We start from the raw sequence: 17137 nt of genomic DNA, 5'->3' as shown, positions 1-17137 counted from the left end.
ACCCTCAGTCAGCAGCCATGACAGCCACAAGTCCCTCAGACTGGCCTTCGTTTGTGTGTGTGTTGGGGGAGCACTATTGCCGCCATGGTTGTCTTGGCTCAGTGCCTACCATTTTCCGCCGTGCTCCTCCTCCTGTCTGGTCGGTTGGTCTCAGTTTTCTGGTGTTCCTTGAGATCCCCTTCCCACTCTCTGTTTGCCCATGTGTCCGTCCGTCTGTTCATTAACCTCCATCAGTATCTGTCAGGGGCTCAGATGCAGATCGTTTGCTCTTTTTGCTCTCTTGCCCTTCTGTTCTCTCCACCATGTAAGGACACACGAGTAGCATCATCTGTGAAGGACAAGCCATGACCAGATGCTGTGAGCACCTGCTCCTGGACTTTTCATATTCCAAATCTGTGAGCAATAAATTCTTATTGCTTGTAGGTTGTCCAATGTAGGGCCAGAGAGATGGGCTTAGTGGTTGGGAGAGCATAGTGTGCTCTTACAGAGAATCCAAGTTTGGATCCCAGCACCCATGTCAACTGCCTCACACTGCCTATAAGAATTCTGGCTCTGATGGGGGTTGGGGATTTAGCTCAGTGGTAGAGCACCTGCTAGGCCCTGCTTGGGGGGGGGGGGGGGATTCTGGCTCTGGGCCGGAGAGATGACTCAGCGGTTAAAAGCACTGACTGCTCTTTCACAGGTCCTGAGTTCAAATCCCAGCAACCACATGGTGGCTCACAACCATCTGTAATGGGATCTGATGTCCTCTTCTGGTGTGACTGAAGACAGCAACAGTGGACTTATACATAATAAATAAATCTTTAAAAAAAAATTCTGTCCTCCTCCAATGTCCTCAGATACCTGTACTAACATGCACCCCAACACACAAACACACGCAAAGACACGACAGAAATCAATCTTTAGAAATTGTCCATTCTGTGGTGTCGAGTGCCTATGGACCCTGCTGAAGATCACCAGTAAACCATCAGAAGCCGTGGGAGGGAGATGCACACATGGATCCTCAAGGAGACAATCTGATGACCCTTGATTCCTGTGTCCAGACTGTGGGAATGACTTCCATCAGAATGCCCAGGTGGAACGCTTTGTAAAGCCAACTCAACAAATGAATTTTCCATCTGAATCCCGATGATACCAAGCATGATGGTTTACACTTGTAACCCCAGCACTTAGGCAGAGACAGGAGAATGACTTCAAGTTCAAGGCCAGCCTGGTCTAGTGGCAGTTATTGGGCCAGTCAGGGATGCACAGTGAAGCCGTGTCTCAGAAGCAAAACAAGCCAGGTGATGGTGGTGCTCACCTTTAATTCAAGCAGTTTGGAGGCAGAGGCAGGCAGATTTCTGTGAGTTGAGTTTGAAGCCAGCCTGGTCTACAAGAGTGAGATCCAGGACAGTCACGGCTACACAGAGAAACCCTGTCTCAAAAAACCAAAGCCAGCCAACCAGCCAATCAACCAAAATGGAACCACTCCAACTGAATGGAAATGACTCCAAGATTTCTAACTCCAGTTTAAAAGGCCCAGCCCTCAGGAACTGATTATACTACTAATGTGTGCCCGGGTCTAGCTTTTGTTGCTGGGTGCTGGCACTGAAGGGGTCAACACTTTTAAGGAAAAAGTGTAAAGGTCTCCAGTTACCTTGGAGACAAAAGTCAAGCAAAGCTTTGCACAGTCTCAAGGGGGAAGCACCAATGTCCTTTAGATGCCAGACAGGAGCAAAAGGCAGGCACAGTCTTTTTCTGAGAGAAAGACAAGGCAGGAGCAGGGCGAGGATGAGCCAGATCCAATCTTTCCAGAGGGATCTGGAGCATAGAAGCAGTCCTTCGTTGCTTGAGAGAGTGGACTTTGGGCTTCAGGGGAGATGTAAAGAACCCGGGCCACCAACTTGGGCTCCTGACTAATGGACGCAGATAGAAAGGTACAGAGTCTAAGAAAACAGACCACGTACCAGCATTCTTGTGCAACGTGTCTGAAACTGAATGAATTATCTTCTCTTTTAGCCTGTCCCTCCTGTGGTCTCCCACCCCAGGGATAGATACGCCTGCATTTGTGCACTTTGGAACTTGGAGGTCGTCCCTGTTCCTCCTCTACCTCAACCTCACCCTACTGAAGAGTCCTGCCAAGTCAGCCTTCTATCTTAAAGATCTTCATTCCTCTCCCTGGCGGTGCTCCAGTACAGCCTGCGGTTTTCTGTGCCCTAACAGGGCTCCTAACAGTGTCTGATTGGCCCCTTAACTTCTTTCTCCTCCCCGCTCCCTAAGTAGCCTGAGGGTTTCCTTCTGAAATCCAGTGAGCTCGTGCGCGCTCTCTCTCTCCCTCCCTCCCTCCTTCCCGTCTCCCTGCCTCCTTCCTTCTCTCCCTCCCTCTTTCCTCTTTCTTCTCTTCCAGAGCCCTTTGATGGGTTTCCTCTGCCCTCAGGAAGCTGTTTGGCACCTGCTCCTTGACCACCCACGCACACAGTCGCGCATTTCTTTTTGGCTCCTGTAAGAAAGCCCCTAACTCCATATTTTCACTTATTCTGGAACTAGCACGTTTCCTCCCACTTGCCTGGTGAACTCCTACTCATTTTTCGCCATTAGAAGTGTGGGCGTCATTTTCGCCTGCTCCCGAATAGCAGCAGAGAGTGCTCCCTTTTTCTGCCTAAGAGTTCGGGCTTGGGGAACATCCAGATCTCGTAGAGAGGTTTTTGCGTTACATATGTGATATAACTGAGCCTTAGGGGCTGTACAATTTCCCAGATGATTCTAGTCTACAGATACCGTGGGAAACCAAGGTTCTACCACAGTCACTATTCAAGTACCCTAATTAAAACAGGGACAGGGTCCCTGGGACGTTTATATCCAATGCCTGCTACATAGCGGATGAGCAAATCATCTGTTGCACCCCTTCTGTTGGTGGGGATTGTTAGAGACCACGTAGAGACATTTAACCTAGGGAGTAGAATGTCACCACGGAGCGGCTGAAACCTGAGTATGGATCAATTTGTTGAGCAGTGCTTGTGCCCAGTGTGTGAGGGTCACGGTGAATGGCTGTACTCTGTGACTGAGCCACAGGAATGGCTGCGGGACCTTCCCAGGGTGCCTGATTCAGCCTTCGCCATTCAGAGATGGCACGCACCAAGATGGCAGCTGCGGGGGCGCTGATTGCCCTAGGGCTGCAGAGCTTTTCACCACTAAGGAGAAGCAGGAGTGGAGGGGCGTGGGTGACTTGGCTACCCCTGCTGGGGCTTGTGAGCTTCGGCTGACAACCAAACACCGCCCCTCGCCTCAGGACAGGCGGTGGGCGGGGCCGACGGCGGGCGGGACCTGCAGAGGCCTGCCAATGGCTTGCAAGAGGTGGGTGCACGACAAACCGCAAGCGGAAGAGTCAAAGTTCAGGAGCTGGAGGAGCCGGGAGCCTGGGAAATGGAATACCTCCACATAACCAAGATGCTGAGTTCCTCTCTGAGCCCGCAAAATGGCACCTGGTCAGATGCCATCTCTCTGCTCTTAGCTCTTGGCATTGCTCTCTACTTGGGCTACTACTGGGCATGTGTGCCCCAGGTGGGTGAGAGCCGAGCTCTGGCCGGCGTGCTTGGGATTCTAGAGTGGATGGGGGTAATATCCAGCCTGGGCTCGAACCCTTTCTGAAAGCTTGGGTAGTTGGTTCTGCGGTGCCATGTGACTTTTGCTATTACGACCTACTGGAGAGCCGTTTCTGCCTCTTTTAGATTCTTGGAACCCCGCTAGCTGGGTTTTTGAGCACAGGAAGGGTGCTCCCTCTATTCTGTTGACTGACCTTTAGATAAAGGTGGGGTGGAGGGTATCCTCAAGTGTCAGAGGTGCGGGCTTTCTGCTTTGCCTTTCTCTTTAGGTGGTCTAACTAAAATATGTAGATTATGTCCGTTAGCTGCACAGAATAGTGAACCGGATGCCTGTGTGCTTCTGGCACTAGTCCATCAGCTTAGCAGGGCCTCTTCTCTCTTGAGGACTGCCTGAGGTTCTTGCCAAACTTAGGACAGATGGATGATTCTTTACATACTCAGTCCTGTTCTAAGTTCTAGGCTCTGTGTATACAGCGCTGAGAAGTCTTAATGGGTTGTTTTTGATCAATTTGCTCAAACTGAAATTTAGATAAAATACACAATCTACATCCAGGAAAGCTAAGGTGTGTATCTCATTAAAATCTATTTAGGCAACTGAGTCTAACAGGAAAGCTCTTGATTCAACTTGTTAGGAGTTGAATGCTTATTCCCAGCTACTTGGAAGGCTGAGACAGGAGGATTACTTGAGCCCAAGGGTTTTGAGCCATTCTGGCCTACAGACAACATAACAAGGCCCTGTGCCCACAGAGTGGGGTCATGGGGCCTGTTTTGGAGGACAGAGGACAGTTGTGGTCACCTGTAGATGAAGGTAATGTAAATCGGGAGTAGAGAGGTGGCTGAATGTTTACAGGCACCCAGGCTCTGTTCCTGGCAACTACACAACACTTCCAGTTCACAACTGTCTGTAACATCCTCTCTGGCTTTCCGGCATACGGGTGGTGCACAGATGTACATGCAGCCAAACACTCACACATATTAAATAAAAATAAATCTAAACTATAAATAGTAAAATGTAAAATGTTTAAAAGTACACAGAATGCTTACTTAACATAATACTTGGAATGCAATGAGCATTGAATAAATTTTACTTACAAGTCATTATTGTTGCTACCATAATTGTTAATTCTGCTTTGCCCTTGTTTCCTGTCTTTGGGTAAACCAGCTAACCTGTGAGAGTCATAATTTCTTTACTCTATCTTATCAAAGAAGGTTGTAATTTGTCTGCATTAGAATACAGTGATTTCACTGCTGTTATTTCAGGGTTTAAGGACCAGGGTCCAAGTCACAGGAAAAACTGGGCCTTGCTAGTAGTGGTCATTTGCCTCTCTCCTTCTGAGTAGCATGGCTGTGAGACAGATCAGGATCTAAGTTTCTTACAAGTGCAGTTTATGATTTAAAAAACCTTCTCCAACACTGAGCCTGTCCTGGGGTTTACCACTGAGCTACTGCATCCCAACTCAGCCCTTCCATTCCTGTCTTAGGCGGGCGTCCTCCAACTTTGTTCAGCATAGTGTCCTTACCCTGAGGCCGGGCCAGCTCATTTACTTCATGGCTATGCAGAACCAAGCAAAGAGGCTGGCAGTCAGGGCTTGGTGCCCACTGACCTCGTTTGTCCCTATTGTCCCATTGCTGTGCCCTTTTCTCTAGTTGGCATGAGGAAAGGAAACAGTTGTTCACGTTAGGATGCTTCCTCTTGTAGAGCACAGCTTAAGGACCAGGGCTCCACAAGAGAATGGGAGGCGTCCTGCAAAAGATGCCCTTCCTCACTGAGCACACACATTAGGAATGGCAGAAATATGGGGTGCTAAAAACAGTGGAGTACAGGAGAAGCCAGAGTGAGTGGAGCAAGCTTCAGGGAGACGTATTTGGACAATTCTGCTACAATGAGGACAGATTGAATGGCAGAGGTTTCTTCGCCTGGCCAAGAATCCCAACCAGGACACCATGGGGGCACAAGCCTAGCACACAGGCAGGAGGATTATGATGAGCTCAAGGCCCCAACCACCCTGGGCAGATGTCTCAACCCTGAAGAGCATGCACTACTGTTCCTGAGGATCAGTCTGTTTTCCAGCATCCACGCTGCGGCCCTCAGCTACCTCACTCCAGCTCTATAGGATCCAACACTTCTGGACCCCACGGGCAAGATATGACCTGTGTGCTCACACTCACAAGGAGAGGCACATGATTAAAATCCAACAGGAACTCCGACTATCCAGCCAGAGGACCACAGGCCTTACAATAGGGGATCAGCTTATACTATCTGTTCTAGCACAGATGGGGTTGAGGAGGGGACGGAGTGCGTGCAGGGTCAGTGCTGGAGGTGACACTTTAGGACTGAGGCTTTCTGGGGGCACCATATGACTGTATTATTTAAGGCGACTCTGCCGCTCTAGTCTGAGCTGTCCTGAATACTTTATTGTGGCAAAGCAATATCCTAAAGGCTGGATTCCGGGGAAGGGATCACTTACCCTCCAGTGTCTGGGACAAGAAAAAAAAAAAAGAAGCCAATTGTGTTGTGTGATTATAGAGGCCTCGTCTGGTGGCTGGGCCCCAGTTTCTGGCCTTCCTGGAGCAACACTGTCCAGTCACTGTGGAGACTTTCTACCCCACACTATGGTGCTTTGAGGGACGGCTGCAAACCATCTTTCGAGTCCTCCTGCAGTCTCAGCCTGTGATCCCTTACCGGAGGTAAGAAGGGTCAGAACCAGGAACACACAGCTCCAAGTATCTAAGGGAAACCGATGCACCTCTTTAAACCAAGCTAATCTTTGCCCCAAAGCATGAGGCTGGGTGTGTGGAAAGGCTCTCTGCTTGTGCCCATGCAAGGTCAATCCATCTGTCTTCACTAGCGGGTCAGCCTTACTGTTTTATGTGACTCGTGCCCATGACAAGCGGCGGAGCCTTGTGGGTGGGTCAGAGGGTAGAGCTCCGAAGCGCAACTCCTAATAGCCATCTTTGTGTTCCAATCTCTCTTAAACCCCAGTGAAGTCCTCCAGACCCCGGATGGAGGCCAGTTCCTTCTGGACTGGGCTGAGCAGCCTTACAGCAGTCACTGCCCAGACCCGACCACCCAGCCCATAGTACTATTGCTTCCGGGTATCAGCGGCAGCAGCCAGGAGCCATATATCTTACACCTAGTTGACCAGGCTCTGAAGGATGGCTATAGGTAAGGATGGGGAACAGGACTCAGGAAGGGAAAAGTACATCTGACCCCTGCCGCGGTACTCTTCCTCAGGGGCCTTTCTGAAGACCACCGAGGGGGAGGGTCTTCTTGAGAGGGTTTGGCTCACACACCTGTGTTGCCCCAGGGCTGTTGTATTTAATAACCGTGGATGCCGAGGGGAAGAGCTGCTGGTGAGTACCCTCCTCCTTTGTGGTGGCCCTGTACCTGTCCCTCTACAGACCACTGGCCCTAGGACTCTACCTACTTACCTACCCCCTACCCTTCCTCACTACTTCCTGAGCCCTACCATTTGGCTGCCTTCTGGCTGGAGCCTCCCTCCCTAGCCAATGACCCACTTTGCCCTTAGACGCACAGGGCTTACTGTGCCAGCAACACTGAAGACCTAGAAACGGTTGTGAAGCACATAAAGCACCGCTACTCCCGAGCTCCACTGCTGGCTGTGGGGATCTCTTTCGGAGGGTAATAGTCGCCTGGGTTCATTCCAAAGACCCGGTTGTTCATCTTGTCTTTTTTCTTCCTCTTCTGTCCCAGTGTTCTCATGCCAACACTTTCCACGGCCCTGCATCCAATTTTACAGGATACTGGTACTTAACTACCTGGCACGGACCGGGAAGGCTGGAGGCTTGGTCGCGGGACTGACCATGTCTGCGTGTTGGGATTCCTTTGAGACCGTTGACTCCTTGGAGACCCCACTCAACTCACTGCTCTTCAACCAGCCCCTCACTGCTGGACTCTGCCGGCTTGTGGCCAGGTAGGACAGCAGGCGGCAGACTGTGCCATCGCTTGGGTCTGTTCCAATCTGGGCTTTCTTGAGGAGGTAAGAAGACAGGAGCTGTGAGCGCTGGGCTAGGTGCAGGAGTCTGGGCAAACCCTGATGTATTCTTTTCCAGGAACAGAAAGTCAATTGAAAAGGTGTTGGATGTAGACTTTGCGATAAAGGTATCTTCCCATCACCCCCTTACCCCAGTGTCGGTCTCCTACTTTCTAATGTTATAACCTATCCTGCCTCCACCATACAGGCCCGCACAATCCGCCAGCTGGATGAGCGCTACACATCTGTGGCTTTTGGGTATAAAGACTGTGCGGCTTATTACCATGCCTCAAGCCCGAGAACCAAGGTGGATGCCATCTGCACCCCTGTCCTCTGCCTCAATGCAGCAGACGATCCCTTCTCCCCAGTGCAGGGTAAGTGGCTATAACCACGCCCTGGCCCAAGGCTACTGAACCCCAGATGTGGGGTGTACTGAGGTGCATTCCAGGGCAGCGTTTTGACCTCTCTGACTCCCTCTCAGCCCTCCCTCTGCAGGCTGCCCAGAAGTCTCCCTACGTGGCCCTGCTCATCACAGCTCGGGGTGGCCACATTGGCTTCCTGGAAGGGCTGCTGCCCTGGCAACACTGTTACATGAACCGCGTGCTACATCAGTATGCCCGAGCTGTCTTCCAGCACTCGGTGGGGCTGCCGGGCCTCGGAGCACTCACTCCTGAAGATGGAAAGAGCTGACCAGAGGACTGCTGGGGTCTCGGTTCAATCTTTCTTTCTTTATTAAATATCAACTCTTCCTGCCTAATAAACTGAGGTTCACTTTCCCTTTCCTCAGGCTGCAGTAGGTCACCCAGGAACTCCCTGTGCGTCTGGCCTGACTGGCTGGGTGCTACCTACAGATCACCGCTACCTGGGTCTTCCTTTTGCCTCTTCCACAGACTTTGTCTCGACAAAGCTGAGGACCTTGTGCGCAGACTGGAAGGGGAGGAGGAAAAACAGTCTCTGCGAGAAGGATGGCAATGCCTCTGGGCTCTTTGGCATCTTCACATGTTCCTAGGAAGAGCTCGGCTCTGGAGCCCTGGGAGGCAGAGGGAACGAGGCAGGCAGTGTGGCCTGAGCTTCAGACCACACTGTCCTAAATGGATCCACAGGTGAAAGCAGGGCTCCCAAGACCCAGAGTGATAGGGAGGCCACTGGCCGGCAGGCTTTAGCAGGGACCGGCAGTACCCATCCATTTCATCAGATGCAGCTTCAGTCATGGGCCTCAATGACTCTGCTCCAGAAGGTAGTACTGTCCAAGGATGACTCCCATTGGTCAGGATGTTAAAGAAACCCCGGGAAGGCACTCTGGAGCAGCAGGATGGTCACGATAATAAGGCCAACACATAGCAGGAGCAGGAGCCATACGGGAACACTCCCTGAGGGCGGGGCAGGGGAAGAAGTGAGTGGGCAAAGATGCGTTGGAGCGTGAAAACCAGAACCCTTAACCTCTTTCATTCAAGGAGGGGCAGACGGATGGATAAAAACAGTCCATTTCCCAGGTGATACCCTTCCCACCAACACACATGCGCAGACACACACAGAGACACAGATAGATAGACACACACACACACACACACACACACACACACACACACACACACACACACGAAACACAACAATGACTCACGACGTGAGGGCAGCAGGTGCAACTGGCAACGACTATCCACAGCCACAGAGAACAGGGCCGTTTCATGGGGCCCAAGGAGCTTTGGACCGCAACCCTTCTCAGGTAGAAAGGTCACATCTGTCACCACAATGCCATGGGCCTCCTTCACATAATACAGGCGCTGGGGAGAAAGTAGTGAGGAAAGCCTAGTTGGAGGCTCCCTTCTGGGAGGCATGCTCCACTGTCCTAACAGGCTTCCCCTGGGCCATTTCCTTCCTGTTTAATCAGGACAGGGTAAGCTTGTAACCCTCCCATAGGGTTGTGCCAACCACTACCATTACCTGGAGAGAGAAAGCTATGTAGATGGCGACAGAGCCAGTGACCGTGCCTAGGCCTAGGAAGGTACCCGATTCACTGTAACAACAAAGGATTCATTGTTCTGGGAGCTTGTGCGGAAACCTCCTTTCCCCCAGTAGTGGTCCTCAAGAGACTGAGTCAGAACTCATTCCCCGGCTCCCTCAGGCGCCCACCATCCAACCAAGCAGTAGGACTTCACACCTGACAGTGAGGCAGGAAATGACTTCATGGCCACAGGACCTGGTCTGAAGAGGCAAGAAGGTGGAACTGTCCCAGGCTGTGAGGTAGCAGGGTGGGGGCTGTCGTAGGCGCTTGTGGGGTATCTGCACTGTGAAGAGTCGCAGCCCACCAGGCTGATCTGGAACCTGCCCAAACCTAGAGGCCAGGCAAAGGCTTTCAGTTCCTGTCAGCCCTCAGGTTTGTGCCCTGCACCCCGTCACCCCTGGAACAACCTCCAATAAGACTCCAGCCATCCCCAGCTCCTTCGGTCCTTTCCCACTCCCCAATGAGGTGTGCCTGCCAGCCACCCTGGGACCTGCACACCTGCAGGCCTGGTAGCGGTACGGTGTGTTAGAAGAGGTGGGTCCATTCTCTTGCCACTGTAGCTGTGTCACCAGTTGATCCTTCTGCCACACGGAGGCCTTAAAGTCCCAGCCCACAGTAACCAACTGGGGAGGATCCCAAAGATGGACAGTTAGGACATCCACACACTGGGCAAGCCGCCCATAGGCTCCCCCTTTCTGCACCAGCGCCCCACACCCCCCCACCTCTTCACCTTGCCATCAGGACCCAAAGCCAAATCTCCAATCTCCCCTTCGTGGGCTTTAAACTCCAGAACTTTCTCTAGGCTAGGTACCTACAGCCAAGACAGTACCACAGTTACCGACCAGACAGCAAGAACACTGCGATCCCCATCCCTCTTAACCCAGTGGCCATTCATAAATTTCACAGAATGCATATGCAGATTTTCACAGTTTTGGTGCTCTTGCAACTGACCCTCACCCCTCCCACAAGCCCCTAAAACCACACCTTCCAGACACGAACATGACCGTCAGTTCCTCCGGTGGCAAGCAGGGTGTTATCATGGTTGAAGCACACAACTTTCTGCAGCGGTTCAGTGCTGAAGTCTGTCTGTACTGCCTCCAAATTCTTTACTTTGAGCTCAACCCCTTCCGGGTGAACTTCCGCTCCCGATTTCTTCTCTGCTGGAGCTGCCCCCTTCCTCTGCCGAGGCCCCTGCTCCTTGGAACCTGCAACACAAACAATTTCCCAGGATCCAGACTTCTTTGTTGTTTAAGACAGGGATTTGCTAGGTACCCCAGGCTAGCCTTAAATATCCTCTTGCCTGTACTCCTAAGCACTGATATTACAGGTATGCACCAATCCTAGTGCCAATCCCCTACTGACCCGAGGACAGGCTTTGATGTTACCATCACCCCACATCTAACCTCTCGGTTTTAGAGACTAAGATTTAGAACGACTTTTCCCAAAGCTCCTCACCTGACTTCTCTGCTTTACTGCCCTTCTGTTGATGGATCTGGAAACGAAGAAGCTGACACTGGGCATCCTGTCCAGCAGCAAGGATGTCACCAGCCAGCGCCAAATTCATAGTGGCCCTTGTCTCCGTGTCATGAGAGTGCAGCAAGGAGGCGCTCAGGCACCCGCTGATCTGCTCTAGCTGCAGAAAATGCTGTGAGGGAACCAAAGTGGGCAAAGTTCAGGCCAGCTCCGGAAGTCACATTGTGTCCTAGTCTCAGTTGAAGCCTTTGCTTCCCGCACCTCCAGCTCATGTTTTTTTGTTTGTTTTGTTTTGGTTGTTGTTGCTTAGAGCTTTATTCTCTTATTGGAGCTTCCCGATTCGCACAGCAAAGCAGGGCTTAGATTACTAGGTCCGGTTTACAGAAAGAAAAGAATCCAGTCTCCAGCTGCTTGAGGACAGACAATGTGCCTTCCTGGAAAAGGCCAGACAGAGTAAGAGCCCTGGACCAGCTCCCGTAATCCGGCGTGGATGGACAGTCCAGGCTTCGCAGACCTGCACAGCTTTCAGTCTAATTTTGGTTGTCTCAACCGCTCTGCTCAGGTGGAACCAGCACCCGAGCGGCAATGCGGGGTGCTCTCACTAGAAATGGGCAGGGTCTAAAGCAGGGGTACGGCTCACCTCTGCATCCCCCGGCCACCCTGGAATCGCCCTCGGCCACGGTATAACCTGTTCCCAGTGGCCTTGCGTTCTCACCACGCCATTCTTTATGCCGGTCTTGGCAGCTCCTCCTCCGCCCGCAGCGATGAGCAGTCCAGTCTTGGGGTCTATCCGAAGCGCGTACAACGGGAACGGGGCCCGGTACAGCTCCACACCCCGGCGCCGGCCCATCCTGCCCGCACGTTCACTGCCAGCCCGGAGGAACCCAAGACATGCCGCGCCCCGCCTCCAAAAGCTGCGGAACTTGGTGCTACAGTTTCCCGGAAGACTGGCGACCCCTCTCAGCACTGTGGATTTGCCACCACTCTAATCACCGCAGGTAGCCGATCTGCGCTCGCGCGACCGACTGGGTCTCGCAGGCGTTCAGTGCGCACGCGCCGCGCTCCTGGGCTCTCTCTGCGCAAGCGCAGTACGCCAATCTGCGTCAGCACTAGCGGGACGCGCTGTCACGGAACCCTGGCTTCGGATCCGGTTCCTAACCTCGAATGACGGCGTAGCTGCCATCTTTGTGTGGGGCGTGGGAGGTGGGACTGGAAGAGACTACTGAAGATCAGTAAATCTTGAATTAAAAAGTTCTCGGACTGGGACGGCCCCCACTTCAGGAGAGATACACAGACTCGTACAAGCGGGGCCTTTATGTGTTACTCCTGGGAGGAAGTGATTTCTCCCGGCTCACGGCGAGGGCAGACTCCCCAAAACAGATTCACTGCTTCCTAATATCCTAATATGAAGAATTCAGTACCCATTTTGACACTGTCCTCCGCGGCTGATTGGACCCTTTCTTACGACTTGACGTCCACTTCTGGTTCTTTTTTTTTTTTTTTTTTTTTTTTTTTCGGAGCTGGGGACCGAACCCAGGGCCTTGCGCTTCCTAGGAAATCGCTCTACCACTGAGCTAAATCCCCAACCCCATTGACGTCCACTTCTGGAACACAGAAGTTACGTGGCGGTTGCTCCCCGACAGGTGTCTTCTATGTGCTGTCATATGTGCCTCTCCTCTCCCCTCTCCTCCCTCTCCTCTCTCCTCCCCTCTCCTCTCCTTTTTCCTTTTTCCTCCTATCCTCCCCCGCCCCCGTGTGTGTGTGTGTGTGTGTGTGTGTGTGTGTGTGTGTGTGTGTGTATCCACTGAAGACAGAAGAGGGCGTTGTATCCCCTGGAACTGGAGTTACAATTGTGACACTAAGACAGTATCTCTAGCTCTTCTGAAGGAGCCTTCTAGTTTCCGATCTGTGCATGGGATACCTGTGTACGAATACGTTGCTAGCAATCTCCTTTCCTGTGAGGAAAATGATTTGCTACATCCTTGTCAACCCAGGCTTCTCCCTGGAGAAATAGACCCATTAGCCTAATCTTTGATTCTAATTATCTGTCCATAGACTTGAATTAAACTCAAGAACCTTGTAGAGGTCTCTAAGGGTCTCAGGTACTAGTGTGTACTCAAGTGCGTAGCACTTGGTGACCTTAATCCTTAATCCCTCAGTCCCCCAAGCCTTTTGTGAGACTGGCTTTATCCCATAGCCATCAATTCCATCCTGTGGGCATAGTAGACACAGCACAAGATTCTCAGGGTTAGGCTTTATTGGATACACTGAAGGCTGAATGAGGCCTTGGGCCTCTGGTCTCTTCAACTAGGGGAAAGCAGACTCCACAAGGGGTTCCCAGGGTTCAGGGCAGGAGAACACACCTGGCTTCCGGCCAGCCAGCCCTTCAAGGTGTCTCTGTGGCTTCCCAAGGTCTGAGAAGTCCTGGTAGGGAGGGTAGGATTTGGAAGGGGTGTTCCAGAGGGTCTCCGCTGCTCTGGAATTAAGATGGCGACTTTCGAAGAGTAGACCCTAGGGGCACAGACCTCTTTGAGACAGAAGGCCTGGACTTTGGGGACGCGCTGGCCTGTCTTGGTGCCTGAAGTAGAGGCCTGGAACACTGGCTGGGCTTTGGTGATTGAAGGTTTACAGACCGGAGACTCCCGGCCTGGAAGAGTGTGCCGGTGATTTGAACTGATGCCTGGGTTGCAGGCTCTTGACTCTGGAGGACCTCTTCCTGAGACCCTGCTCCCTCTGGATTTTTCTTTGGCAGTAGATGCAATGCCTTGGCCTGGCCCCGGGGCAGGCGGAGGCCGAAGCCAATGCCTATTCGGAGAGGTCCAGGTTCCTGGCCCTGGGCACAGGGCAGTAGTTGAGGGAAGGCAAGCAGCCGGGGTACAGTCTTGTACTTGGGGGTGGGGCAAGATGGGGTGCGGGGCTGGAGGCACACTAGACATATGGGGTACTCCACGACTGGAGCTGGGCCGGTTGTGCCTAGCCACAGGCGCTGCAGAAACTGTAGCTGCAGGTCTCGTGCAATTCTGCGGTGCCCCACATGGACCACCAGGGCTTGGGCGAGGGCCCCTGGGTCCTTGAATTCTGCAGGGTCCACCTTGCTTGGCACACATCCCCTTGCCACCCCAGAGGACCTGATGTTTTTGGATTGAGGCCACTGCCATGCTTGCTTGTGACTCTGGATCCCTCGAGAAGGTACACCGGGGCTAGGGGAAGTGATCGTGGAGCTTTGAAAGTCCTGGAGGTGGGAAGGGGACTGGCAGGGGTGAGGAGAGGAATTTTGTAGCTGGGAAAGAGAGGAGGAGCTGGTGAGAGGTGGAGAGAGACAGAGCTGATAGTTCGAGGGAGAGGTGGAGTGTGGGGAGGGGTGTTTTTCACCAAAGACAGTATAGTTTGTGCGAAAGCAAGAAGAGGATCTTGGGAGAGAGGAAGAGTAGGGAAGAGGAACAAAGTCAGAATTTGAGTCAGAAGAGTATAAGTGAGGCCCAGGAGAGCGGGTCTGTGTCAGAGAAGAGAATAAATAAGTCTGTGTGGTGGTGGGCAAAGGAAGGTGGGGAGAAGGGATGGTCTGATGGGAAGCAAGAGATGCTAGGTTGGGTGGAGGGGAGCCGACAAACTGCGAGAGGACCTGAGGGGGACACCCTGGGGGTACTGCGTTCTGTAGCAGCACCTGGTCCTTGTTTTGAGGCAACATTGCCTTGAATCCAGGAGAGAAGTGGTTGGGGCAACAAGACCAGTGAGTAGAGATCTAAGAGTCAGCGTGAGGATCTCTGACGCCAGCTGTGGCTGGTGGTCAAGGCTGCCTTCTGTGCACAGTGTGGCCACAGCAGCCTCGTTCTTCTGCAGGCATCAGCAGCAGACCAAGGGGACACGCAGCCTCTCTACCTGGGTGTGGCGTGCTCAGTCCAGAGCCTGCATCTAAGCTTGGCTCTTCACTTTCCCTTAGCCATTCGCCAGGGATGTATGGAGAATGTGAGCTGTCCTTGGGGAGCTGAGGGACAACTGTAACTATTTGGGGAGAATCAGGAGGAAGAAAACACAGTCTGTAGGACCTGTGGAGAAAAAGACAGGGGTCAAAATGTCGGGGGTGGTTGGTCCACTTCTGGATTCTGCTTCTGGTGCTCATTTCGGGTGTGAACTTGAGACCCTCGGTGTGAGGACTTTGGGTGTAGCACAGCAGGTAGATTGTTTGCCTAGCATGCTCGAAGTCCTTGGTATGATCCCCAACACCATGTCAGTGGGACATGCTGGCACAAGCCTGTAATCCCAGTGGGAATATAAGGAGCTCGAGGCTCGCCTGGGCTCCATGAGTCTGTCTCAAAACAACAAAGACACTAGCAGTCTGTCACCTTTGAAGTCAGTCAATCTGGGAAGGTGCTCTAGGGGAGGTTAGGAAAATGGAGATTATGGCTGGAAGGAGGGAGGATTGAGGGGAAATGGGCAGCAGGGAGGGCCAAGATGGGAAAGGAATGGAGGGTAATAGACAGTGCTTTACCAGTGTGCTTTCCTTCCACCGTTTCGAAAGACACTTCACCAAATAGGGGACCTGGAAGAGAAAGCAGAGTCACGAAACAGTCTGTCCACCCTCCTCCCCGCCTCCAGTCTCTGACCCCCTAAACTGACTCTCACCCAGCATTCCAGTCTGAGCAGTGCCCTCAGTCCTTTCTCTGGTACACAGAGCTCTTCTGTGGTACAGGGTTCTGTCCTAATCCTGACACACAGATTTTGTAAGCATCCTGGTTTCCTGGCATGCTGGTTCCCCTGGACTCTTGTCACCCTTAACACTGGAGTCCTTCTCCCTTAGCCTGGCCTTGGCCGAGAAGGATTATGAGAGTCAGTGGCAGCAACAGTAGGGCCAGCTGGTAAAAGGCTCCAAGAGACCGAGGCTTTGCCTAAGGGGCGGCGTTGCCGCCCCCAGTGGGAGCTGAGGGTCTCATTCCCTGAAAGCAGCTCTCTCTCTCTGGCATCAAAAGCCTATGTCACAGAGGTCAGATGATGACATCATAGATTCTGCCTTCTCCTCCCTGTCAATGCTCTGGGTCTTTCTCAGGGACAAAGCGAAGGCTGCTTTGGTAAAATTGTCAAGTGGAATTGTTTGGTGCACACCCACAAACCTAACTCTTCCCTGTGTACTCTTAAAATTTACAGTTCTCACCACTCTGTGTGAGGGAGGCAGGGCTGGGCCTTCCGATGTCCTCATTGGCTCACTGTCTAAAGGAAGTATAGCTGTGGAAAGTGTTCACATCCTAGGGATGCAAGGACCATGATCTGACGATCGTTTACATTACAGTGTTTGATGTTTTTTTGCTATTTACAACGAGCCCCAGTCAATTGTATATGAATTTATACTACCACGATGTCCGTTGGGCCCTTAGTCAGCTGATCAAACCAGGTGGTCAGAAAGAGGCTCATCTACTAGCCTTCAGGGAGGAGCGAGGGACTTGACACTGAATTCAGTCACCAATGGCCAATGTGTGCCCATATGATGAAATACTCATTTAAAAAAAAACCCTAAATGATAGGGTTCAATGAACTCCTGGGTTGGCGTCTCACATAGTTGCTGGGTGGATGGTGTGCACAGAGAGGGCAAGGAAGCGTTGCATTCGTCACCATCCTCCACGTACCTGGCCCTACACATCTCTTCCCTTTGGGTTCTATCCTTCATGGCGAAAAGAGAAAGCCCAAGGAAGATAGAACTGAGTTCTGTGCACTGTTCTGACAACTTACTCGACAGAGGAAGTCACAGGGATTTCCAACTGACAGTGGATATTTAGAAGTACAGACGGTCCAGCACTCAAAACTAAAATCTGACCCTGGAGACGATCCTTTAGCACCGGTCCCTTTGATTTATGGGACCCACTACGAACACCTGTGGGTGTGTGGTGTTAGAAATTTCATTGAATTGTTGGACACTTGGTGTCCGAGAATTGGAGATGTGTCTGAAAACACCCCACATTTGGTTTCAGAGATGTCAGAAGAAGCAGAACGTCTCGCCTTGTGAATGAAAGATGATTCGGCAAACCCCAGTTCACACTGGCCGCTTCTCTTATTTTTTGTCAGTTCCTGTTCATAAAACACTGTGGAACAAGTGG

The 17137-nt window shown here is 52.1% G+C and overlaps 3 protein-coding genes across 5 annotated transcripts; 1 reads left to right on the top strand and 2 right to left on the bottom strand.

Moving 5' to 3' along the window:
• Positions 1–3363: 3363 nt before the first annotated feature.
• On the top strand, positions 3364–8352 carry Abhd1 (abhydrolase domain containing 1). 3 transcript variants are annotated; one of them, NM_001008520.1, is made up of 9 exons: positions 3364–3540; positions 6109–6269; positions 6565–6747; positions 6890–6935; positions 7112–7224; positions 7343–7516; positions 7656–7704; positions 7785–7950; positions 8058–8352. In NM_001008520.1, the coding sequence occupies exons 1-9, from the start codon at positions 3403–3405 to the stop codon at positions 8264–8266; spliced, it is 1239 nt and encodes a 412-aa protein (NP_001008520.1). In that variant the 5' UTR covers positions 3364–3402; the 3' UTR covers positions 8267–8352. The 3 variants fall into 3 exon arrangements, with proteins under 3 accessions (NP_001008520.1, XP_038968104.1, XP_063117944.1); XM_039112176.2 differs by lacking the exons at positions 3364–3540; positions 6109–6269; positions 7112–7224 and having other exon boundaries at positions 6608–6747; positions 7297–7516; XM_063261874.1 differs by lacking the exons at positions 3364–3540; positions 6109–6269; positions 6565–6747; positions 7112–7224 and having other exon boundaries at positions 6754–6935; positions 7297–7516.
• Positions 8284–12071, bottom strand: Preb (prolactin regulatory element binding). Its single transcript, NM_001170708.1, is given in 9 exon segments — positions 8284–8946; positions 9198–9357; positions 9518–9590; positions 9735–9908; positions 10077–10201; positions 10309–10389; positions 10563–10783; positions 11034–11223; positions 11767–12071. Coding segments are annotated over 9 exon segments (1254 nt in total). The 5' UTR covers positions 11902–12071; the 3' UTR covers positions 8284–8851.
• Positions 12072–13293: 1222 nt separating this feature from the next.
• On the bottom strand, positions 13294–15807 carry Prr30 (proline rich 30). Its single transcript, NM_001170709.1, has 3 exons — positions 15675–15807; positions 15541–15591; positions 13294–15097 (listed from the first exon to the last, which is right to left on the bottom strand). The coding sequence occupies exon 3, from the start codon at positions 14737–14739 to the stop codon at positions 13534–13536; it is 1206 nt and encodes a 401-aa protein (NP_001164180.1). The 5' UTR covers positions 14740–15097; positions 15541–15591; positions 15675–15807; the 3' UTR covers positions 13294–13533.
• Between the last annotated feature and the right edge of the window lie 1330 nt (positions 15808–17137).

Source organism: Rattus norvegicus, chromosome 6, assembly GCF_036323735.1.
Source record: "Rattus norvegicus strain BN/NHsdMcwi chromosome 6, GRCr8, whole genome shotgun sequence".
Classification (NCBI taxonomy): domain Eukaryota; kingdom Metazoa; phylum Chordata; class Mammalia; order Rodentia; family Muridae; genus Rattus; species Rattus norvegicus.
Note: the sequence above shows the minus strand (reverse complement) of the source record. Positions and strands in the feature narration are given on the sequence as shown.